Below are 26189 nucleotides of genomic sequence, written 5' to 3'. Positions count from 1 at the left end.
GCTTTATGCAGATTGTGTCATTTGTGAGGTCTGCTGTAAATACTTGTAAATACTCATAAAGGAAGGAATGCAGTTTTAGAATGAACAAGGGTCAGTTTTGGGTCCAAAATTCTTCAACTTGTACATTAACGACATCTGTAAAGTGTCCAAAGTATTAAAAATGGTTCTCTTTGCTGACGATACAAACATTTTTTGCTCTGGTGATGATCTGCAGAATTTATTGGAGGATATGACTAATGAAATAAGTAAAGTGAAGTTCTGGCTTGATAAAAACAAATTATCATTAAATTTGAATAAATCTAAACTTATGTTATTTGGAAATAGTAGTTTAAATACAAATGCAAAGATTCAAATAAATGGTGTTGATATTGAAAGAGTCAGTGAAAATAAATTTCTGGGGGTAATAATAGATGAAAAACTTAACTGGAGAGCTCACGTAAGATATATTCATTCCAAAGTATCACGAAGCATTGCAGTACTAAACAAGGCAAAACAGGTATTCGACAGAACATCACTTCATATTCTCTACTGTTCACTGGTTTCACCATACTTAAGCTATTGTGCAGAGGTCTGGGGCAATAACTATAAAACCACATTACATTCACTTTTTACTCTTCAAAAGAAAGCAATTCGAATCATCCACAATGCAGGTTATAGGGAACATACAAACTCACTATTTTTGCAGTCTGAAATATTGAAAATTGACGATATAGTGAAATTCCAAACAGCACAAATTCTATTCAAAGCAAAAAATAAAGAACTGCCAGGTAATATTCAGAGTATGTTTTTTTTGAAAGAAGGAAGTTATAATTTAAGGGGTTTTTGTAACTTCAAAACAATGAAGGTACGTACTACAAGAAAAGGCTTTTGTGTTTCTGTTCAAGGAGTGAAACTATGGAACAAACTGAATATGGAATTAAAGCAATGTCCAAACATAAAACTGTTCAAAAAGAGTTATAAAAATATGATCTTCTCGATCTATAAAGAAAAGGAAAATATTTAAATTAAGTGAATGTCTCTATTTAAAAACAAACAAACAAAAAATTCATGATGTGATATTATAGTATATAGTATATCAGAAATCTGTTCACTATTTTTATTACAAATTATATCAGTAAGGAAGCTGACTAAATATTCACTGATAATTTATGGGACAGGGGTGGGATTAAATAAGTGTATACTTCTTGCCACTCCCTTTCAACATGTAAATTAATCAGAATGTTTTTTTGTATGTAATTTGTATAGTATATTTTTTTTCTCTCATTTCTTTTCTAAATGTACTTGTATATTGTTCACATGTTGAAATAAATTACCAATCAATCAATCAAACAGAAATTAGAGAACAATATAAAGGCGCACACATGTTCAGTGATTGCAGCTGATGATAAACATGTCATAATTCTGACAAGTTATCACACAGTAAGCCAAATATCCTAAGCCATTATCTACCAATGTAAGGAGCATATCAAAGGTGGTTAAAGGTGGGTTTATTTAGTTCTCGGTCAAGGACCAGTGCACTCATAGTATAACAAAAGGTCATTTAAATCAGAGTCAGTGGTCCTGTCTTCTTATTGCATCTGTAAATACTTGCTAAAGGCAATTTCAGCCAAGTTTGTTGATACTGGGATCAGGCCAGATGACAAACAGCTGTTTTTAATGGAATGAAGGACAGCCTATGAAATTTAATGGCGGCAAAGGAGTGAGAAATAGTGATATAGGGAGAAGCAGAGAGGAAGGAGAAGGAAGGGTGGATTGGAGCTGGGGATAGTGAACCAAATCAGAGACATCTGCTTGGTGCAGTAAACAACACATCTGAAACAAACAAAGAATGTGCCACGCAACCTTTTCCGCCTCCTTTAAACGACTACAACATGTGGATTTGCCCCTACATTAAAGCCACAGCCACATGGATGAATGATTTAGTCGGTTAGTTTGTAAAAAACTTTTTTGATTACGTGAATTTAAACACAGGAAAGCAGTTGGAGAATTTCTCGGCAAGTTTCTGGTTGCAGTTTTCAAATGCTCGCCACCACGCACGGCTGTCTGTAGCAGCGACAACTGAACACACAGCACATCGAACAGGTGAGCACCAGTTAGTTGTTTGTAGCAGAGCATATAATTATGGTGTAAAAAACAAGCTTTACCTACCAACCAACAAACCCACAAACAAACAAATGAACCAGTGAAAAAACCAACCTAAGTACCAGTGCACCAACAAATCAACCAACCAACCAACCAACCAACCAAAAATGCTGCAAAGCTGCACCATTTATACTGTCTGCTTAATATATTGACTAATTGCCCTAGCCTTTCATTCCTTTAAATCCAGGTCTAGCAACTAAGCATCACAGGTGTCACCTCAGACTCATCTGAACGTTTGTAGGTCTGGGATAAACATGTGCTGCTCAAACCTTTATAGTCAGCTAGTGTTAAATTTCTGTCATAAGTCACCCTTGAAACAAAACAGACAACAGTAAACAGACATTATTCCCGGCACAAATTCAAGAAAACACACCAGAGAGCCTTCACACACGAGAGCTGTCAGTATCGCTAATGGTACACTGCAAAACAAAGCAGTACTAGCAACTTCATTTCTTAAAAATGTAAACAAAATCAGTCTAAAAGTGAGCTGAAGATGTTAGTAAATGAGGTCGGGTGCATTGAAAATGACCGATGGAAAGGAGGTCAAGCTTCAACTGGTTTCTACAGTAAATTCACAAAAGTCAGATGATTACAACAAAAGTTTGTATAAACAGGAGTGTGGTTGTGCACTTGGCTGCTTAGTTATACAAACATTAAAACCTGTATTTCTGCTTTTTTGTTTTGTTATTACGCTTTATCACAAGATGACTTCTTATATTTAATTATAAGTGAATAGAAATAAATATACCCTGTCTATTGACTGTAAATTAATATAGAAGTGCATCTGTGAGTGAATCACAGTGGAAAAAGTCTGATCAGTTGCTATGGAGATAAATAACTTCATGCAGCTGTTGGCATTGCACTTAATGCTTCCTCATCTATGAGAAAGTGCAAACATTGTCTGTTTGACTTCTTTTGTTAAACTGTTACTGATGTATCTTCAAAACTTCACAGTAGCTGAAGTATTTTGCAACATATCAGCTTCTAGTTTATATAGCCACGCATGCTGCATGACATGCGCCATCGGGGCTGTTTATATATATTTTGAAGTCTGGTTATTGCTCACAGACAGACACTGGACTTTTCAGATGCCAGAGATGAGAAACTGTTGTGTGCCTGCAGTTACTGGCAGTCCCTGGACACTATGGCTGCCACAGGCCAAAGCATGTGAGAAGACATGCAAAAGGTCACTTTGCACTACTGTGTTAAAGGCCAACACACATTTTATGTTGCGCCCTACATGGCCTGTGGTTCAGTGAAGCCAGTTTAACATATGAGTAACTGGTTCAGCAAGGACGAAGATATTTATTTGTTTTTGTGTGTTCATGTAACGCTGTGGAGTAGTGCAGTGCTGCAAAGAGCCGCTGCTGCATCGTTTTGGAGGAGGATCAGTTTGAAAGTTGAACAGCTGGAAACAGACAGTTACTTCTGCTCCTCTTTTTCTGAGAGATGAGGAAAGAGGGAGGAGAGGATGCACGAAGAGAGCCAAGAAAGGAGTGAAAGAGTTTATTGGCAAGAGAAAGAACAACTCTGAGCCCCAAGTGGTGATATCATCCAGCTTTATACACGCTACATAGGACTTAATTTATTCATGCTTAATTTATGCTACAGCAGTCGTGTACGTTTGCTGAGGTATTTGCTTATGGAGAGGCTATGTAGAGGGGTTTTAACCACCACAAACATGCTCCTGTGCATTGCACCAAAATCCCAACTGCACAGTGCTCGACATGGATGACGCTTTGCGTTCATTTAATGCCGATTGGTTGAGCCCAGACAGGCAATGCAGTGTTAGGAAAGTTCACCTGACACAGGAAAAGAGTGAAAAAACCTCAACAACAGAAAAAAAGAAAAGTATGGACAGTGGCTGTAATAAAAACTTTTCATCTTTTTAACACTGTTAATTAAGCTTTTTTTTGGATGTTACAACTTCAATCCACAGCTGGCTAATTGAACCACAACAACAAAAGCAAGAGTAGTTCACAGATGGTTGCACCACATTCTGTATTTCCAATACTGCCCCCATCTGACATCAGGCGCTTTTAGACAGGTTGCCTGAGTACCTGCAGAGAGCTGTACAGTCAGCAATAAAGAGTTGAGAAATATCAACAACAAAAACCCACATGGCACAGACTGTTCATCAAGCAGGGCAATAACAATGACGGTAACAACAAAGTTTGTAGCTAGCCAAAGTTCTGATTGGCTAGCAGGTCTTAGCCTTAGTATCCTGATAAGATAAGATAAGATTGATCGCACAGTGGGGAAATTTGTGCGTTATTTGTGCATTATATTCAAGGTTAAAAGAAGCCTTAATTTCAGACTTCTGTGTTTTGTAATCGATTGAGTTTTAGCCTAAGAAGCAGCTGCTACAGTGAATTTGCCATTTTTTGATTGTTGCAAAGTTACTCGCATCTTCCCCAAACAATCCAACAGTTCAATCAGAGAGCAAATGTTTAAAACAAATTCTCCACTTCCATGAAACCTCGAATACAGCCAATGTGAAAGACTTTTGTCAATATTTTAATCATGGTCCTACATCACAAAGTGAAATGGCTTCAAATGTGGGTAACTATAATTTGCTAGCAACCAGTAGGCTGATATTAAACAGTGTAGATGTACAGTATGTGGCCTTAAGTTGGGTAAAATAATAGAACAGAATAGAATAGAAATTGTACGTACAATGGAATTGTGGCACAAGAAACACTGAAAGCAGAGGAACTTTTTGCTCTTTCTAAAAGTTGTTGTAATGCAGCTACACTGGCATTTTTAGTCAGGATATTACAAAAAATATTTTGTTTCCACAAGGCTTTGGCAGGATGCCAGCAGCTATGACTCATGGGATAAAACAGCAGTAATTTAGTCTCAATTAAAATGACACTGAAATTGAATTGCAGGGGAAAGAAGCCTCACATTTCTAATGGTCTATAACCCTGCATTGCCCTTAAAGCTACAATAACACCACTATAAGTCCTCCTCTATTAAATACATCACTTTATGTACTTTAGACAGCCTGAAAGGGTTGCTGGAAATCATTATTCATAAATTAAACACAGACCAAGATATACAAGATTTGAAATGATGCTAGAGCGAGGTTGCTTTACATCTAAAATGAAACTGTAGCTCCTGGTGATCTATGTACGTACGTCAGCGTTGGTTTTAAACCACAATAAGTAGGAGAAACCTAACAGATTGTTTCAGCGGTGAAATGAACTCCCCTCAGAGACCAAAAAAATTCCTGAATAAACACACTCTGCCTCCCTGGCTCATTATATTTCTTTGAAACTCTCCTCACGTTTCACAAATAAAATCTTAATGACAGAGAGCCCCCCCAAAAAAACAAAAACCCAAAAGCTGCTTTGTGATAAGGATTTCTTTCCACTATTGTGGAAATGGAACATCTTGTAGTCTGTTCGTCTCATGAACTTGGATAAAAAAAGAATTCACGAGAACAAAAGGTTAAAAAGTGGCAAAGAAGAGGACTATATTTTGTTTTTAAAGTCACAGGTCGTGTGCTTTTCTAGTTCAGCCACCGGTCGTGGGTTGATTTATTCGGGAAAAGTACTGTTGGCATGTTTTCTACAATGAACTTAGGTCTCTTCTTATTAAAATGTAATATTCTGACAGTTCACTGAAGATGTTTTAGATAGATATCTTGATGACATAACAGATATTTTCTGACCCACACTAATACAAACTATTTCCCCCATAGATATGCAAAAAAAAAAAAGCTATTTTCTTCATCATATCTGCAGTCGCAATGTGATGAACAAAGCAGAATTACAAAACAACAAATCATAGATAATGGGGACGAAAGTGCTGAAGCTTTTACTGGTTTATTTTCTTTTATAGAGCACTGCTTGCACAGGCCAGCGTTGCACATGGATTTGATTTCTCAGCACTTCTCGATAACACGTACTTGCTATAAATGCACAGGGATATTTTTAACTATCGTGAGGGATTTTAGCCTCTACCCTTTAATATTTACTATTTTTTGATTTCTCATCTTTATAGGGAAAGAATTGGCAGCCGTAATCACAGGTGCACTCAGTTTAAATCATTCAAAAATGAGACTACTAGCCCTGGTGCACATATGTAAGTAAGCAGCCTGTCATTTAGGAGCTCTCATAGGACAAAGAAGTGCTCATGAGTACACTTGGTCATTCATTCCTCGCCTCCCGTGGCAGTCGTAAAGCTGCCAACGAAGACTATTGTGTTCATTCTCAGATGTAAAGTCGGCAACTGTCCAAACACCACATTTGTTTCTGCAACTAGCTGTGGATTCAATATTCATTTCAAAGTCATTGATCCAAACCCACTGACGCTTGGGATGAGGAATAAGCACAGCAGAAATGCAGCTGTTGTACAGAGCTGACAAAAGACAGTGTAGGAAGTACCGAAGCGCTCACGTGGCTAGAAGGGACACAAACACGCACACATCGACACTTACCACAAACCTCTGCAGGCCCGTACCCCCGGCGTTCCCTACAAAGATCCCTGAGCTGGACTCGAAGGTCAGAGGCTGAGCACTCCTGATGAAGGCAACCCGGTGGTATTCCTCACAGTCCATGTAGAGGCGCACCTACGTGTTGGGACAAGTGCACATGCTTGAGCTTTAAAACCATATGAAAAAAAAGGAAAATGTAATTGTATGGAACAGATGATCTGTGCAAACATCTTTATTCCTTGCATTTAGGCACACAGTAAGTGTATGTCTGAATTTTGTGACATAATACTCATATGTAAGGTCTGAAAACGAGAAAACTATTTAGCAGCCTGTTGCCATGTTGGTGTTTTAAAACCAAATATGACAATACAGTAGCAACTTGCCAATCACAAGGTAGGCTGACCTAAAGAATATCACGCTTTATCCATTCTTTTGAGCATCACACACAAAACAGGACTTTAAACTATAGATTGAGACCACAAACTCTGGAAAGTGTTTCCTGAGGTCACAGATAAAGATGCTGATTGATCATTTTTCCATAAACTTTTATATCTCAGACTTTGTTTTAGAAACATGAGTCACCCCCTGCTGGCCATAAGAAATAATGCAGGTTTAAGATGCTTGTGACTCAGACCTTGAAGGTATATCTACCTTATATATAGTGTATGTGCAGAAAGGAATTGGATTTATCCACAAAGTGCAATGAAGCGCAGATGCACAACAGTCACACAGCTCAGTTTCAAATAGCTTGTCCACAAAGAAAGAAAGGCGAGGTTATGTTACAAATCAAGTTGCCAAATCCCACTTTAACATAGCTTTAATCACCTCTGAGCCCTGCACAGTGAGTGTAAACCTCGCCCATCTTCCTGTCAGGTCACCGATTTTGAATGAAGCAGCTTCCTGGGTGCGGCCTCTTGTTTCTGCGTCGGTGTAGTACAGTACGACTCTCTGGGAGCCATCCTCCACTTCAGACAAAGCCACACCTAATTGTACAATCTGAAGAACATAAAACATGTAGAAAAGCTTTAATATTTTCCTGGAAGGGAGCAAAAAACAAAGAAGAGACGTGGTGAACAGTGTCCTCACTTTCTGATATGCATCGGTGATGGCGAACAGCACGCCGCCTTGCCGGGTGGTCGGTTTGGCTGTGACTGTGATGGCAAAGTCGTGATAGAACGGATCGGGGATGAATGACTTTGTAAGCCGCCCCACGTTGGCCTCCGGGCCGAAGCTGTAAGCGGGGTAACCCTCGAAGCCTGTGACGAAGGAGACGGAGGGAGGGAGGGGAATGCCAATTAACTCTGTCAGGTCCAAAGCTCCTCGAGGACCGCGGTCTGCAATAGACGGGCAGAAAGGAGGAAGAATCTTGTTAGAGGAGGGAAAAAATATAATACTCATCCAAAAAAACAACAACCCCAAAACAAAACAAGAATTAACACAAACTGATGTCAGGAAATTCAGTCCAGGACAAACACGGAAACACTACCTGCGTCTAATTACTTCATATATAGGTAAAGAGAGATCTGTGAGCAAATAACTGTGTTTATATACAAACACACACAAAAGCTCGCAACACTGAAATTCATTCTCTAAACATTTGTATGCAAACGCTGATCAAAAACACTCACAAACATCACTGGAAATAATAAGAGATGACACACTCCAGCTTCTGGCACCTAGTCCTTGACAAAATAATCAAGCTGCCATGTGTTATTTGGTGTGCTTTGTGTTTTGATGGGTGCTTGAAGGTGATTGAGTACACAGTCCATAGAGGGCAGGAGGCTAGTGGCAGTCTACAGCTCATATTTACTTCTGGGCCCCCTAGTGGGTTAATCCACTGGGGTCAGAGAGAAATGTTGCTCTAGAAATCCAAGCATTCCACAGCTGTGGACAGAGAGTGTAGGTGTGCTACACTCATCGAGTGTCATCTTTCGGCTGCCGAGACCACTGAAAAGATAAATGTATAAAAATAATAATTGATGTACAGAAAAGTCGTCTGTTTCAAGCCTTCTAACGTTTGTCTTGAAACATTTTGGAGTTTGTCAGACATAACCGATAAAGTTTGAGAAGGAGCTTCCATCCAAACCATCATTATCATAGCTGCACAGTATTCATGCATGCAGGACTCTGCCACAATGTGTGTGGTGACTAACCCCCCTCCCCACCGAATAACATGAAAACCTATTTAGCAAACGCTCACAACGCTCTCCCTTTGTCACAAATGTGCAGGCCGTCTCCCCCACACCTGGTTCTCTTTAGCAGGAAGACCCTAGGAACAATCGTCTGTTCTTTCAGTACGTATGGGCAACGGGATATAGAGCTTGGGCATCTGGAAGGCATTAAGCAAAACTAATACACACATGCTGTGCAGTGGCAGCTCCTGTAAATTAGACGTACCGTGTGGCGTGTGTACGTCTGTGTGCAGAGGAGCGGCAAAGACAAAAGAGGGGGGAAAGAGAAAGAGAGGCCGAGACAGCGAGTGCAAGCATCAAGTCTTCCACAAGCATGATGTGTGCGTGCCCGTGTGTGGCCAGTAAATCTCCCCGCTGGAGGCCAGGCACACTTCTTCCCCCTCCTTCATTAATTGGATTGAAACTGCTACAGACTGTGGCAATTAAAAAATAACAGCGAAGAGGAACCCACACCACTCTCCTGTGTAATGCCCACTGCAGCCAAGCTCTGTAATTTCACTACCAGGTTAGAGTTACTTTTACTGAAATGGGATACAAAAGTTGGTCTCCTCTTTTTTCCACCATTTCCTCAAAGATCTTTATCTTCACACAAAGTCAAAATATGCCATTTCAGATTTTCTTGACTTTGTGTGAGTCGAAGATTGGAAAACTTAGCCGATTTCTCATACAATAGTGACATGTAAATCCCAAGCCATGCCCTAAAATGTAACCTGCTTTGTCATTATTGCACACTGGAGTTGTCATTAGGCAACCAGAAGACTAACAAAATATCACCCCATGTCCATCTTTCATATACAGTCTATGATGTCATTGTAGTTTTATCATTACTAGATTCCTACACCAGCAAAGCCAAAAGGCATCTAAGTAATCTGATTGCATTGTAATGTAAGATTGTTTGGTGCATCCCAACTCACTAAACAATGTCAGCGTGTACAGCGTGTTAAGAGGACTTTAACTCGGGAAGCTGTAATTTTTAAGCTGATACATTTTAATTCAAGAAAGCTTAAACAAGCACTGAGAAATATTTTCCAAGTATTCTTTGACCAATTTCTTATTCCAAAAAGATCCTTGGAATCAGAAAATCAGTGACTGGATTGTTGGCTGCTTCATCTCCAGACGTGAACATTGCTCTATATCTTCTCTCTGTTGTCAGCGGTTAAACTTCGCCAAAGAACTTCTGCCAAAATTCCCACAGAGCTGCCTGTCACTCGCTGCGTCTTTTGCCCGAGAGTGACTTCACTGCAGATGTTCCTCCACTAGGTCAGACAGCTGGACAGATCACCATGGAAATGTGACTACACTCGCTGTGTTAGCTCTAGTTCTCATGATGCAGCAGGACCCTGTGATTGTACTGGGTCATGCATGATCCCAGTGCCACATTTGTAAGCCGGCAGCTGATCGTGTCAAAGGAATATTCATATCTGTGAATAAGGAAAGTAGAGCAGTGAAAATTTAAAACATCCCAGAGCAAAAAAAGATGTCAGCTGCGAGAACCTTGTGACTAATTCTGGTCAGGGTGTGACTCTTCTCAGACTAATCTGCTTTGGCTCAGTCTGAGCACCATCTGTACTGGAACAGGGCACGAGAATGAGAGCAGAGGAAGGCTCAGGAGATACAGTACGAGTCCTCCAGCTAGCTAGCATTCACAGTAATAACTTCAAGGTGTATAAATGAACTACAGTGGTGCCACATGACTGAGTCACTGAGGAATAGTACTGGGTTTAGTCAGGTGAACTCCCTTTTCTTAAGAAAAAGGGAGGGAATTAGGAAGAAAATGAAAATGAAAGCAAATGTTATTAATTTCACAAGATACTGTTTGCTCACAGTGCTTCTAAACAACTGGGTTTAAATGTAATAAAGTGACAGACTTTATATTATATTTCCAGTTTAGGATTTCACGTGTGTGTTTGATGTGTGTGTATCTTTTCTGTGTGTTTACAGAGAAGCTTGTGTTTGCATGTCTGCTTTCTGTCCAAATGAGCAATGCTCTATCCAAACACTGCTATCTCTGCAAGACAGAGAATGAGTCTGCCTCTGAATAGAAGAAAGTGTCTTTAAGAGTGACTTCAAACTCATGAGAAATGTTGGCATCTTCCACAAAATTATGGCCTGGATAACAATGTCACATCGCTGGCGCAAGCCATACTTGCAAGGCAGCTGTATGATTGTGTCAGATTTTTCTGCCATTTCAATGATATATCAACCTGACACAGATTATATTCAGGGAAATGTTTCAATAGTTTCATGGAAAAACTGAAGAATTCTGATTTCTTTGTTCTGGATTTTGGCTTCTTCTCCTACACCAGTGCTGATGTGGAGGTTCTGTGTGCAGTGCTGGTATTCATGGTGCAGAGCTTTGGTGCATAACAGTGATGCCACCAGTGGAGCAGGCATAAATGAACCCACTGTATCTGGGATGGGAGCTGGGATAATCAGCACATGTCCTTGTGGTGTGTTTGGAAAGGGGGGGAAAAAAGGGACTGCATCCATCCTTTCATAACTTATAACTTGACTTACAAGTAACAAATCAATAACCAGCTACTCGTCCATGGGTGACTCCAACTTCACCATCTTAAACAAGTTAACTAACTATTAGACATATGCTCCACTTGCTACAGGCTTTGGTTGGTGCATGCTTGCAGCAGATCTCCAGAGCAGATGGAGGACTACTGTTGCTAGTTGCATTGCATGATTGTGGCAATATGTCTGTGGCAAAAGAAATAAAAAAAGACCAAAAAATAACAAGACATGTGACTTCTTCCTCATAATTGTGTTTTAAGACACAGGACTCATAATAATCAGTAAGAGAGTAACAAATTCCACAGGCTGAAAATGAAAATAAAGGCAACCGTACATGTATCTGTGCAACTAGTCTTCTTATTAGAGAAAAGCCCTCGCCATACTGGACCCAAAATAGAGCAATGCTTTACTAAATCACTTGAGTGCACATGTGGGTAGCGTGTCCATGTCCGCAGTGATTGTTTCTGGTGTGTACGAGATTAGAGGATGAAATATGGTTAGGGGGCCATAGCTGGTTTTCATACCAAATGTATAATCTGTATTTCAAAGTTAAAACTATTTATTAGTGGCAGTTTATTTTATACGATCAGGAAAGCACACAGTACAATAATATAGTCTTTTCTCCTAAGTGAATTTGCTGCTTGAATCCAAATATCCATGTCATGTCATGGAGATTTTGATATTTTAATATGGGGGCAGCATGGCGGCGCCGTGGTTAGCACCGTTGCCTCACAGCAAGAAATTCCTTGGGTCAAATCCACCATCTGGCCTTTCTGTGTGGAGTCTGCATCTTCTCCTTGTGTCTGTATTGGTTTGTTCGGCTGCTCCGGCTTCCTCCCACAGTCCAATGATATGCATGGGGTTAGGTTAATTGGTGATTATGAATTTGCCATAGTGTGGGTGAGTGAATGATTGTCTGTCTCTCTGTCTTAGCCATGTGACAAGCAGGTGACCTGTCCACGATGAACCCCGCCTGTCACCCTGCGGCAGCTAGGATAGACTCCAGCCCTCTCTATCCCCTGTGACCCTGAACTGGATAAGCGGAAGAAAATGGACTGATGGATGGAAATCAAAATATGCAAATAGGAGTCCATCTGAATAAAAACTGATGAAATTAAACCACAGATCTCTGCAAAAGTTAATGAAACACTCCAAGTAACGCTTTGTGCTTCTTTTTTTCTTAAACTGATGCCATCTGTTTAATAAATCACACATTTACACACAGACTCTCATAATTATGTAAAAATCCCCTTAAAGCCAACTTTCACACCTCTTCTATAATATAATGGGGTCAGGGCACTTCCATCACCCACAGCTAGACAAATAACAGCAAACACTGGAACACTCTCACACTGACAAAATACATTGTGGGTGGGTGGATGCACCTTGAAATGGTTCTTTTTATTTTCTTAGGAGTCACAAAAATTTGGTGATGATGGATACAGTCTGAATGATGCCAGTCAAAGTTAATCAGCTGTCAGTTAGTCTGCGACGGTTTGAAATGAGCTGTCACATCTGATCCAGGACTTTAGAATCTAATCAAACCACTCAAATCTTTTCACATGCTATGACAGGAACCTCACCAGATCAGACACATATTATATATGTGCACAAAATCTTCTCTCAGCACAATGATCCCATGACAAATACTCAAACCTTATGCAACCACTTAGAGATGAAAGGCGTTGCTGTTACACAGCAACTTCTCTGTGGCTTGGAGTCACAACACATCTCACAGAACACTCATCTCTCCCTGACTCGAGCTCGCCTTGAAATCATTTTAACCCTTCACTTTTCCACACACCTTTTAGCTTTAATGAGTCGCACTGTTACTCAGAGAAAGGCTCATACAATCCCAGCGAGAGTCCTCTCTCACCAGCAGAGTTTTAAACATTAAATATCTGATTTTCCTCTAAATGAAAGGAAGACAGCTGCTAACAATTTTGTCATCAACAAAAAAAATCTAGAGCCAAAAAAATATTAAAGTGAATGACGGCTAATTCAAAAGATATGAAATCAACTGCAGATATGCATGACTGGTAATTGTTGTAAAAGTTTGTTTGTCATATTTCCAGCTTTAGTGCTTGGGTTTGATTTAATGCTCAGATCAGATTTTGCTGCTCACGTTGATTTGTGGTCATTGTCAGATTCCAGTGTTAACCAGTCACAGTCCTGAACTGACCAACATGAGCAACAAGACAACTTCTCCTGCTTTATGCTGTTGTACAGACATAAACACACAGGCCACTGAAGGTTTCCAGTTGATGTGCAGCAGAAGCCATGGCAGAGAGGACGAGGATAGAGAAAGACAGCCCTTTAATGAAGGCTTTTTTATGGAGCAATGGCTGCTTCTTCTGGATGGGTGTATGTGTGGATGCAGAGGGAAGAGCCAGGAGGTTTTGGATCATGATCTGATTGGCTTTGCTGAAACTGATTTCATCCAAAATTTAAGGATGTGAAGGAGCACTTAACTACATCTATCTACATAAGTCTCCTGGCAAGGCTGTTCGGTTAAGCGAGTGACATAAAAGTCAAATGAATTCTGATTTTCAGATTTAAAAAAACATTTTGAAAAAGTGTCACATATAAGGATCAAATTCAGGCCCTAGAGAAACATTCTCTCTTTCTTTTTTATGGACTCTGACAGTTACTTAAAAACTGTTTGATTCGGAAAAGGGGTATAAAAAATTCCCAGATAAACATGAATTTCCATTATTTTTCCACACTACAAGTGGTTGGGCCTCCTAGATATAATGAAGACCACCCACATGCAGTGGATTTATATTTAGTTTCAGACAACTCGATCAGTTTCCTACAATCTCATTTTGAAACGATGAGATGTTGATGAGAGCCAGTTAGCTCTGGTTGTTCCCGTCTTGTGTTTCCCTACAAGCAGGCTGCTCGGGATGTTGTGGCGGTCCTTGATAAAACCTAGATATCAGCTGGTCTTTGTTTTTCTCTGGCTATCCAATCCTACTGCAGCTGAAGGGCAACTCTAACCAAAGACTGAAAAAAAGTGCAGATCTGTTACCACGACACTGAGTTCACTGATGCTGCTGCTAGCACAACAAGGAGTACTATCACCAGACAGACAGCTGGAGCTTGTCAGAGGGAGGAGGAGCTCACTGGGAAGGTGGTTGAGTGCTAATCCATCGCTCATTGTCACAAATATAAAGTGTGGTTTGGCCACCTTTTAAGTCATGATTTCCCTCTCTGTCTTGCTAGATAAAAAAAAGTCACATCTCACATCCTTTCATTCAAAAGTATCACAACTTTTAAATGATGTCAGCCATGCTGTGAGAAATACAAAATCTCTGAGACTACACAGCACTGCCAGGTGTGAGACCAGGTCAGTGTCACTATTAAGAAAAACGCAGCAGAAATGAGTCAATAGATCTTGTTTAGGGTGGTGTTGGAAATAAAGACCCTTCTCTCTTTATCAACATCTGACACAGAGAATAAGCCTGCATGTGTGTGGAAGCGTGTCTCTCTTGATTTTAGACATTGCACTTTGCTTTTTGTAACATTTATGTTTGTAATCCTCGAAAAAGGGCACATCCTGTTGTTCATTCCACCAAATCTAATTGTCATGCTCGAATTATTTATTTTTAAAGACTTTGTGACCTCCACATTCTCCCTCAAATCCCTTGAATGACACGCTCATGTTCTTGTGGGTTTATGAGACATAACTCCAAAGAATGAGGTAGAAAGTGATAAGCGTGTCGTGGACATGTGGCTGTCGTGTTTAAGGAGAAATGTGAGGTTCGTATGTCTCAGGAATGAAGTAGCACCTGCATGTGTGGCTCTCCTGTATGTTAGGAATGTGATGCTCAGAAAAAAGGAGGCCTGTGTGCACAGGAACAGACTAATGCACAAAGAATGCCTCAAAGTCAGCAAGCTACCAGATTTGTTCAATTCAGTGCGGCATTTCAGACGAGGTTTATCCGAAACAGACAGCTTGTGGTCGATAATGCATCTTTATTTATTGATCCCAGAGGGGAAACGGATTACACGGTGTTGCAAGCACCTCGCTGCAGCAACCGAACCACAAGCCACACATGGAGACAATACTGTGAAGATTATGATTTGTATGGGAAAATGTCTCCTACTGTTTAAAGTCTGGATTCACCCAAATATTGGGAAAAGTCTTTCAAATGCTATTTAGCCACAAAGATATAGGCTTGGTTTCTGTCTATTGTAGAGCCAAACCGAATCTTGTTTGATGCACTAAAACGAAGAAATGTGTTTCAGTGTCAGTGTTCTGTAATCCCGTTTTCCTTCTGTACATTACTGCAGGTATAAAGTCAGGATTGCAACAGAGCACTGTAAATTCCCCCTAGATAAACCATGAGGGAGCACAGTTACAATAGAGTCCTTCATATATTCAGAAAGGCAAACAGACATCACAGCCAAACGCGGTTTCCAAAGGGGGGATTTACCTCTTACAGCTTTAATGTACAGCAGAGGCATGAAAGGAGCTTGTTCCCAGCCCCCCAAAATGTCAGGATGACCAGGGAGTTTTCTTCATCTAAAGAGACTTTTGCAAAAGTTACCAACCTTTGCAAAAGACGAAATCACACGACATAAACTATTGAAAATGTGTAATATTTAATGTTTTGACTTTTTTCCAAGTTATGATGACAAGCAGTTTGCTCCAGCTGTCCTCAAAGTGGCAAGATATTTTCCACAATAAAGCCAACAATGAGTTCATGCTCTAATAGCCCCTGAAAAAAGGACATCAACAGCACAGCTGATTATCCTATAAAATGGAAACAGCTTTTACAGCCATTTAAATTTCAGCAGCTTGTAAGACGAACCAGATGGTTTACAGGAATCGGAATAAATCGTGGCATCCACGCTCATGGAAAAGAGCCATGTGCGTATCTACTGGTATTTTAATTATATATGAAAAAACCTTTACACCGTTGCTTCCCTTATTAAGACTCCATTTGATCACTTTTATTAACATACAGGACTGTACAGTGGAGCCAGCCTCCACCAGACAAGTGAGAGAATCGGACAGCAAAATTATTAGGCAATTTCCTGTTCAGATTTTTGGAAACTTTTGAAATAACAGAGGAAACAGGATGCAACACGCGTTGCCTGATATTGAGTAAACGAGCTGCAATTCCCTATCAGTGGCTGATTACATGCACAAAGTACTCATGTTGCAGCTGCGCAGGAAATAAACTTCAGTAATCCAGCTGGAGAAGAAACAAAATGACCTGCCTACACAAATTTATTGTTACCAGTAATCATATCCAAATATTGTGTGCAGAATTTCATAACAAATCAGTTTTCCATGACCCATTATCTTCTTGGCTTGGCATCTAAAACAAAACCTCTGCCCACATCCTCAGATAAGTCCTGCTCAGAGCTTCGGCCATCACTGGTACTTTGGTGCAGTCTGAACGGTCTCGGTATGCAGGCATAAGCTGCTAGTTCCCATGAGTGATAAAGGAGAATCCATCCTTCTGTTTTTTTTCTGCTTATCCAATTCAGGATCATGGTTGGCTGGAGCCTATACCAGCTGTCATAGGGCAAGAGATACTCCCTGGACAGGTCGTCAGTCTATTGAGGGACTAACACAGAGACAGATAACCATTCAAATTCACACCTTTGACTGATTCAGAATTGCTAATTAACATAACATGAATGTTTTTGGACTGTGGGAGGAAGCCAGAACCCACGCAAACATGGGGAGGAAACAAACACCACACAGAAAGGCCCCGGCCTTCGAGTAAATTCAAACACAACACTGTGCCATTAAAGGATAAATAAAAGAAAGTGCAATTATTTCATTCGGCAGAGGACAATGAACCCCAAACCAGGAATGTTTTCAAGGAAATTCTACAGTAGTCAAAAATAATATAATAATGCCAGGGGGAAATAGGCTGCATGGAGAGCTAATGATAAGTGGATTTTGTCACATACAGTAATACAGACTGGAAACACCGTGTTTTAGAACCAGTTTTGTTTCTTCAGTGATGATGACTGTTGTTGAGTGCAGCGGCAGCTTCATCTGAAAATCTACAGCAAACAATTGCAAAACTGACAACTCTTTTTAACACGTTTATCTAGCCACAGTTAGTATAATGCAGTCCTGAAATGAACTGAAAAGTGTTGCAGTTTTGTTTGAAAAATGTTGTTTTTGTTCCCAGTGAACAAAGATTTGCAATCCAAGAAATGACTCGCTGTACCTACCGCAGCAAAATTAGGCAACACATTCTCCCTGAACCCCGTTGATGCCATCTGCAGTAATAAAACCACCAAGCTGTGATTCGTTATTACAGAGACTACACACCATGATGCTTTTCTGCTTGTCTGAAAGCTTTATAAAGACAATTGTCTGTGCAGGTGAAAAGTGTCCAGTTTGTGGACCTCACCTCAGTTTTACACAGAGTTTAAAATGAGAAAATAAGCTGCAAAAGTGAATGCATTACCAGACTGAAATCTTGTTTTAACAAGTTTTTTTTAAAAAGCCCACACTTTGCACATGGACACAACAGGAGCCTTATGTCTGTTTGGTAAAGTGAGGTCTGGAGTCGGCGTTCAAGGCGCTGAGGAGTGAGCGGAGCGCATTCTTGTGTTTCATCCAAAATTCATCTCGGGGAGCAGGGCAATGAGGCAGACCAGCTTCTCCTCAGCCGGTGGTCTTTGTGGACTATGGCCCACTTAATATATGTTAAATGTATACAGCGGAAAGCTGTTAAAGATGCACTGACTTAGGTTTTTTGATCATCTCTTTGATCAACGCGCCACCCGTAAATTGCTCAGTTTGAACACTGTTTGCATTAGCATAAAACTGCAGAGGATGTGGACTTGAGTCAAATGGGTTATGCACATTACAAAGTAACCACCGGATCCATTAAATATTCACAAAGCACACAAATAGCTGACTGTTAGGATGCATTACGGAAACTAAAGTGCAAATTTTTTGCCCTTTAGTCTCCCCAAAAGGAGGCAATAATTAAAAATCACATCAACATCCGTCCAGAAGAAGCTGTGCTGCAGACTGCCCGATGCTTAAGTGGAGTTTAGTGGAAATACTGCTGCATATTTTACAAAAGGTTAAAAGGTCTAAGTGTGACTAAACAAGACTGTGGAAGAGGAGCATGCAGTGCTTTCTTAATGAAAACAGGGTAAAGCATCTCGGAGCGGGAGGGGGGGTCATGAAGGTTAAAGCAGAATGTGCTTACAAGGTCACGATTCACGAGATGTTAGACTTCAAAAACCTTGTTTTTCTATGAAAATGATAAATTTGCCAACATTTGAGTTGAAAGCTAAGAAACCTATTTGGCTCTGTAATACAAGAATTGAGAGTGTCCTGCAGATCGGGACCTGTTTTGGTCAGAGTATGAACCAGTGACTCAAGACTCTGGAGTGTTCCCTTTTTAAGTCAAAAGACATGACAGGAGCTGGGTCACTGATAAGGGTCTTTTTTCTCCATGTCTGTACAAGCTGGCAGATCCGGGGCTGAAGAGAGCCAAAAGACAAATAGTTGTGCAGTCAAGTTAGCAGTGCCAAGTACACACTGTCCTAGCTGTAACACACATGCATGCAAAAACACTGCGGCCACCTCCCTGCTGCTTCAGAGTTGTTTTTTTTTTATCTTAAATCTCAACATGGGGCACCAACTTGGCAGCATTGGCAAGAGAACAGTATCAGCTTTGTAAAGTGAAATATTTCATGAATTCTTCCCTCACTTTTTCACTTAAAGCCCCCGAGGTCAGGTCAGTTTTTAGTGAAACGCCAGGGTTACATGCTGTGTTGAGAGGCACATTTTTGTTTTAAAAGACAGGAAAAGTTCAAATTTAACTTCCTAGAGAAAAGATTATGACTCCTTAGTCAATGTAAAAAAAAAAAAAAAAAAAAAGCCTTTGTGCGAGTGATATTCAAGTACTGTTCACAACAGTCAAATTCATTACCCTCTCTTTACATATTTGTCTGACTGAAAATGCCAAAAACAGCCAGGAGAGAGATAATGTTCCCGACAAGCAGTCTTGCCAAATTTTAAGGTTGCTTATTTAAGAAAACTCTCGGAATCATTAAAAATCCTCAATAGGTGGAATGATATTTTATGCTGATAACACATGGTGGCAAATAAATTCTATGAGAAATAAAAACCTATCACAATATTGGGAGTGAGACAGGAGGACCAAATACAACAGAACCTCATCTGGCTTTTTCCACACACAGCATTGATATCCACCTGAATGACATGAAGGCATTTAGACTTCATTAAAAATTGATGCAGCACACAGCAACACCGCAATCAAAGAAAGCTTGACTCAGTATTAAACTTTTGTCTTGTCCTGTCTTTGCTTCAAGAAAAAATGTGGTAGGAATGGACTCACATCGGCTTTAAGTTAATTAGAGCAACTACAGTGTGATGTTAAAAGCGGATGTCTGCAGGGTTCAGATATCACGGGGCTCCGTGTAAATGGCATGTTGTTTCGGCTTACCCCAAGCTGTGTTTAACCAGCTGTAGAAACTGCACTCTGACCAACGTGTCAAAATAATAAAATAAAGTGTCAATTTTTGGCAGCTTTCCCCCAGATTGTCTACTGTTCGGTGCAAGGATTACCTTTGCGAAGTATCACTTCACCATAAATAAAGCAGAGAGAATTATGTATTAGTTGTTTCTCAAATGAAATGCGAATGAAGGAGCAACAGCAGGAGAAAGAAAAATACGAAAGAAGACAGGCAGTGATAAGAATGAATAAGATGGAGACAATCGATCATCAGTTCAAAGAAGCCAAAGAGAAGGTAAAAGGCTTCTTTCCCACTTAATCATCTGCAGCCTTTTGCCATTGCTGTGGTTTGTCTCACCTCCTGTCAGAAAAGAAAAGCAAGAATTGGACACAAGGAATGGAAAAATGCTTCCTGGTTAAGTGACTGCGATGAAATTACCGAGTAAGACATACTGTAAACTCAGAAGGATCAACATCTGCAACTGAACACAGCCCTGTGACCTTTTCATCTTCATCCATATCAGCTCCTCAAGCCATAAAGAAATCCCTTAAGAAGCCTTTTCCTTGTTTTCCAGGGATGAAGGCCAAGGCTCTGTAGGCAGGCTAAGGTTTGTATTCATCACACAGGGGACACTCATGTAGCTTATCCAAAGTGTTCCTGCAGAGGGAGGGTGTCGGGGTGGGTGGGGAGGTCTGAGCGATACCATCTGCTTTAGCTCTGCAGCGCGAGTTGTTGATTACAGTTTGAAGAACGGGCCGTCGGCCAATCCACTTGCAGTTGAGTCCTTTCACTGTCTGCATTGGTGCATCATATCTTTATTCTCTTCCCCCTCCTGCCCCCCCCCCCCCCTCTTTCTTAAATAGATAACTATCATATCTGATATCATATCTCACAGTACAATAATATTGAATGGGTTGCATTGTTGTATTTTGTCATGTTTCTCAGGTCTTTGTCTGAATTTCTACGAACATTATTGCTAAGGATTGTCTTATTGCATTGGAGTCACACTGGGTTAAATATGTACACTTGGGTTTTAAGGGGTATTTATTATTTTCTTCTTTTTTTTGGGTTGTATGGAAGCCCCAAACGCAATTTCATTGTTCTTGACAATGACAATAAATAAATAAATACTAAATAAATACTAAATACTAAGTGTGGCTGTATCCAGCGGCGCCGGTGGACTGTCACAGTTTAAAGACTCTTGACCATCCCAGCTGACCCAGATGACCTTGTGTTTATTCAGTTATTTCCACTCCAGTCACAGACCTACAGAGCTGCAGTTTTAGTCAGCAGAACCCTTAAGAGGTTCCTGTTTGTCATACAAACAAGGGCAAAAAAGACAGTGTTTGTCATGCAAAAGGCTTTGCACATGACAAAGAATAAATAGATAATAATAATAAATAATTTTTGGAGTTCATGGGTGCTGCTGGATTTAGCATCTGCCAGGAGTGTATAACCTGTCTAAATGAATGGGCATCTGTGAAAGAGGGTATGTGAGCAACCCACAAACCTTGGTCTCGGGGTGTTTATTTGTGAATTCAAGGTCCTAGCATGGTACAACACAGATAGCTCGTAGGTTATACGCAGAGCTTTGCAGACCCACGTTTATATATTGCAGCCATTTACTGTCATCTGAAGGCTGTATCAAAAATGCAGACTAGTTTTTAGGTTAGGTCCTGCCTACTCCTTTGTGAACCCCACAACTTCTTTTCAATCAATTTGAACAAACTGCTTTTTGGAGGGCTGAATGCAAGTGTCTCTCTCTAGCTTCTGAGTGGTTCTGAGTTCCCATATGCCTTCTCTCTGCATTACCAAAGAGCTAAGCTCTCCCTCAGACATCTGCAAAGTTTTCTAAGTTATTGTGTTTGATGTGAGGATTTGCAATTATTCCACTACTTTGTAACCAATGTTTTAAATTGTGCAACAAACTCTCAGACAGAGCTATTCAGGTGGATCTTTCCTCTTTGCTCAGTTGCTAAGTGATCGCTTCTTAAGTCTACAGTAGAAAGCACCACACCAAAAATCCACTGTGGATCAAAAAAAAGGTTTCAGATTAAACAACCATGCAGCTGTTTTGCATCCCAACAGTTGCTAAATTGGGTCAAAATGCAGTCCAGGTTCATCCTGGGGAGGAAGTGACCCCAATCCTTGACCCCAGTGTCTTACAATAACCGAGAACACTCAGCAGCTGTTAACATCATTTGTCAGGTCAAAAGCAGGTCGAGCTCATTGGCTTGTTTTTTTAGTGTATCTCCACTCTTCTCCTAAATGTTAAGGGTGTCTGAGTCTTTTTAAGGACAACTGTATGCAGTATGAAGACAGATTTTGTTTGTTGCAAACAAGGGTTAGAAATGACAGATGGTATAATTTACCCTAAATCTAACATGGATCTGCAAAAGAGACCGTGAGAAGACGGAGAAGAGGATAGGACAATCTTCTTGTGTTTGAAAATAAAAATCAAGCAAAGGGCAGGATGAGACAAAGAGTGAATAAAATGTGAGTAAAAGGTGTGGAAATAAGGCTTCAATCTTGCAGTTTTGTTCCCCTTATTTCCCAGGTGCCTGCTCTTCTTCACCTCTGATACTGTATGTAAGAGTACACAGATTTGGGATTTTGTGTAAAAATAAACTCATAACCACCTTCCCAGCAGTGCAGGTGCAACCAGTGGCTACACTAAATCAGTCAAGCTCCTGAAATACCCGAGAGCCTGTACTGCGTCTGCTTCAGCTGATCCTCAGCAAGATGGATACATTGGCTCCGTTTTTACAGCCAAGGCTATAGCTTTGGACACATTTTATGTTCCATATTGTCAGTGTGTCCATGAAAATCCACTGAGACCTTTGGTATCTCAATAAGCTCTCAATAAAAAAAGAAGAAGAGGGAAAAAGAAAAAAACTGACAGATTTTAACAGAATATAGTGGATGCTAATGCAACAGATGGAAAGACTAATGCATTTTATAAGATGAAATTAGCGTATATTCTTTTTTCAAATAAACTTAAATCTTATAATGAATATTTGGTGAAACATTTATAATGACTAGCTTTCCATACCATATGGGGAATTTTTTATCTTGAAAGGGAAATCAAATCCCCAAAATGTAAGTTTGTGTCCCTAAAACAACTATTTCACCTCTCTAATAAAGAGTCTTAGACTTGCCAGATGAATCCAGTTGACTTATGGAGCTATTGTTAATGTAACCTAATCCAAAAGCAAATGTTACAACTGAGCCTTAGTTCAGCAAAGCTGTGTGTGCTAACTGTGTGTACTTTTGCATGGGTGTAAAGCTTTCCAAAATTAGAAACTGGCCTCCTCTGTCACTCTATAACAGAGGAGGTTGCACATAGCTGTTAAAAGCTTAGAAAAATCCGCAAGTGCTTGCTGGCCCTCTGACAAGGTCTTTGATCCTAACATCTGACCTGGACGTGACTTCCTCATCCAAGACTAACTGACAGCATGACGATGTTGTGTGATTTGCACATACAGAGTCTTGAAAAAAACAAATCTTCAGGATTTCAGACTTCAGGCTTTATGTTGCGATTCATCATGGAATGGGACTTTGCAATGTCAGTGTTTGACATATTGGAAGATTAAGTTGTCAACTTTGTTTTGATTTTACCGCCAGCCATTGCCATAAATAATCACAGGTGTATTTCTCCCTAGATTCCAAGTGCGAGGCAAAATGAAGGTGAAAATAAGTATTCAATGCCTTTTGTTTGTCAGCAAGCTTATGCAAAAACTAATGAACCATAATTCATGAGATTTGTTCGAGATGTGGAAGATGGGCAAAGGAAGAAACTGTTTAATTTTGGTGTGGATCCAGATTGCTTTGTTTAAAACTAACAGGATATGGCATTAGCCTTGGCAGAGGATGACAACTCTGAGTGCCCTTCAAACTGCTCCAGTCTTTCATGGAGCAGTTTACTCCATGAAATGTATATAAATATAGGTTAGTAAAGCAAATTGGTTTCAGCCCCTCTGCCTTGTACTGACGCTACATCCAAATTGGTAACAAATGTTGAAAATCCAAAATACCTGTCAGGATAGTTTGGAAATATATGAAATCACAAAGAATTTGCTGCTATATGACTATGCAGCTCTTATTATGGGATGCTTTTATGAGATGCTTTGATGTAAATATGATCTAAGTTCTTCCAGTCTGATCAGATTTGACCTGATCTGATGAGAAAGCTCTCAGTGATAATAAAAGGGTGTATGAAACAACTGAGATCCATTCTTATCACTTAGTTCTGTGATCTCTCTCTGCCTGCTATGAACTATAGAATTGTCAAGTAACCCTTAAGTACACAAAAGAAGACTTGATATATTAGGATAGGGACTCAGTATGAGTTGCCAGACTTTAGACCTTGGAATGAGGAAAGCAAGAAGAATGAACATTAGTAAAGCCTGACTCGCATCAGCAAGGCTGAAATATTGGGCCATACTAGCAATTTGCCAGGATCAACCAATTTGCCAGCAATTTGCCATATTGATACTGACATTTGTAATGGTCAATAAATGAAAATTTAAAAACTAAAGTAGTAAAGAAGTTAGTGGAGAATTTGATTTTGATTACAGTTCAGTCAGAACAATGCGAAGGATTTTACTTCCTCTTTGAAACATTGGAGAAAGACATATTTGCTCGATCTCTACAGAATGAGAGGAAATCAGAAAAATAACTTTATGCTAGCTGTGCAGCTGATTCGGATTAAAAATTACAACATAATAGAATCATCTAGTTAAAAACTATGTAACTTCCGACCAGACAGACCACTAGGTTTGCCTGACAAACCACAGGCACAATTTACCAGCATTTCACTGTTGCAGTTAATTTCAGGCTCTGCTTGTCAAATACATCCTGCTAACAACCACGATCCTTCCAGTAAAACCATTGCCTGTAACTTCCCCACATTCCCAAGTTTCATTGTGCTTTCATGGGTAAAGACGTCACAATAGAAGGAGGTCCATTTGGGTGGAAAGATTACTTCATGCCGTGACTATTCATGCTGAGTAAACAGAAAAACACTGCTTATTATTTCATGAAAATATGGTGAAAGCAGCTCCAGTATCGATATAAACTGAGTTTACTGCTCTTTAAAAATTATCCACCACGTATTCTGCAAAATGGTGACTGTGCCTAAAAAACCCCACATTTGGGCGTTGTGGCCCGTTCTGACTTAAAATTGAATGAAATACAAAAGAAGGTGGTGAAACATCGAGGAAATGGCATTGTTTTGTAGAATCAAAGAACAACATAGTAACTAATGATTGCTTAAATTTATGTGGAACGGCCGGATCTGCTTTGCTGTTTTTCCTCTACACTTTGCTATGAGAGGCTGTTGAAATGTTTGGGAGCGACACAATGGACGGCTTATGGCACTGACAAAACTGCTCTGTCTGACCCGAAATTTGATAAGTAATCTCATGACCCCAATTAAGTTGTCATCTCTGGTTTCTTGTTGATCTAAAAGCCTGGCCAATTATAGTTAAAAGGTAGACATTTTCAATTAAGTGCAGTGAAAACATCAAGACTGTTCTCTGGGGCTGAACTTGCTCTTGAGTTAGAAACCTTTTTGGAAGATTGATATGTTTTTCTTTCTGCTCTGGTCAAAAGAAGCTGTTGAAAGCTTTAGGGGTCTGGGCACCAGCCTGGGATGTCTGATGTTGCCTGAGGCATTGAGTGATGACAGCATTGTTCAACCAAGACCTGAAGAAGAAGAAAAACAAACGTCTCCAAAGTCACCTAGAGAAGTACTTGAAGTTTCTGTCCAAGCCTATTTGCTACTATACTACTAGCAAAGGGTTTAATCAAAAGAATATCACATCAAAATCAACCTTAAATTACTAAAATTAGGAACTTTAGCAGCATAGAGTTCCACTGCCTTTACATACTTAATCAACAAATATTTAAAACAGTGGTTCTGAACCTGGGTTCGATCGAACCCTAGGGGTTCGGTGAGTTGATCTCAGGCACGCATGCACGGCTCATTTTGTGCACCAGTAAAAAACATATCTATGTCTTGAATTTGAAAAATATCATATTTTATTTTTCACTAAAGAGGGGTTCAGTGACTGCGCATATGAAACTGGTGGGGTTCGGTACCTCCAACAAGGTTAAGAACCACTGGTTTAAAATAACAAGAAAATGTGACTGTATCCTTGTGTTTTATCTCTTAACCCAACACTGAGGATAATCAGAATGTGATAGCAAAGCTAAAAAGCTTTAAGGCTAAATAGAACTACTTTTAGTTAACAAACATATTCATGTTAGCTTTTGGATTGCTTTGCTTGACAGCAAAAAAGATATTTCTCATTTTCAAACTGTGGTGATACAAGTACGAAGTGCAGTTTTATCAAAAGTGGACAAACACATCTAAAACACATAAGTTGGTGGAGAAATAATCAAACAAACACTTCTCT

At 39.9% G+C, this 26189-nt stretch overlaps 1 protein-coding gene across 2 annotated transcripts in view; it reads right to left on the bottom strand.

Moving 5' to 3' along the window:
• The window catches only part of LOC309714187 (collagen alpha-1(XV) chain-like), a 59989-nt gene that overhangs the window by 22207 nt on the left and 11593 nt on the right, over positions 1 to 26189 (bottom strand). For both annotated transcript variants that reach the window (XM_082546434.1, XM_082546435.1), the window contains exons 3-5: positions 7670 to 7917; positions 7409 to 7579; positions 6587 to 6718 (exon numbers count right to left, since the gene is read on the bottom strand). In XM_082546434.1, coding sequence (XP_082402560.1) covers positions 6587 to 6718; positions 7409 to 7579; positions 7670 to 7917 — 551 coding nt within the window. The remainder of the gene's footprint in view (positions 1 to 6586; positions 6719 to 7408; positions 7580 to 7669; positions 7918 to 26189) is intronic.

This window comes from Aulonocara stuartgranti (assembly GCF_965226115.1).
Source record: "Aulonocara stuartgranti genome assembly, chromosome: 9".
Taxonomy (NCBI): domain Eukaryota; kingdom Metazoa; phylum Chordata; class Actinopteri; order Cichliformes; family Cichlidae; genus Aulonocara; species Aulonocara stuartgranti.
The sequence above is the reverse complement of the archived record's forward strand: the minus strand, read 5'-3'. Positions and strand labels throughout refer to the sequence as shown.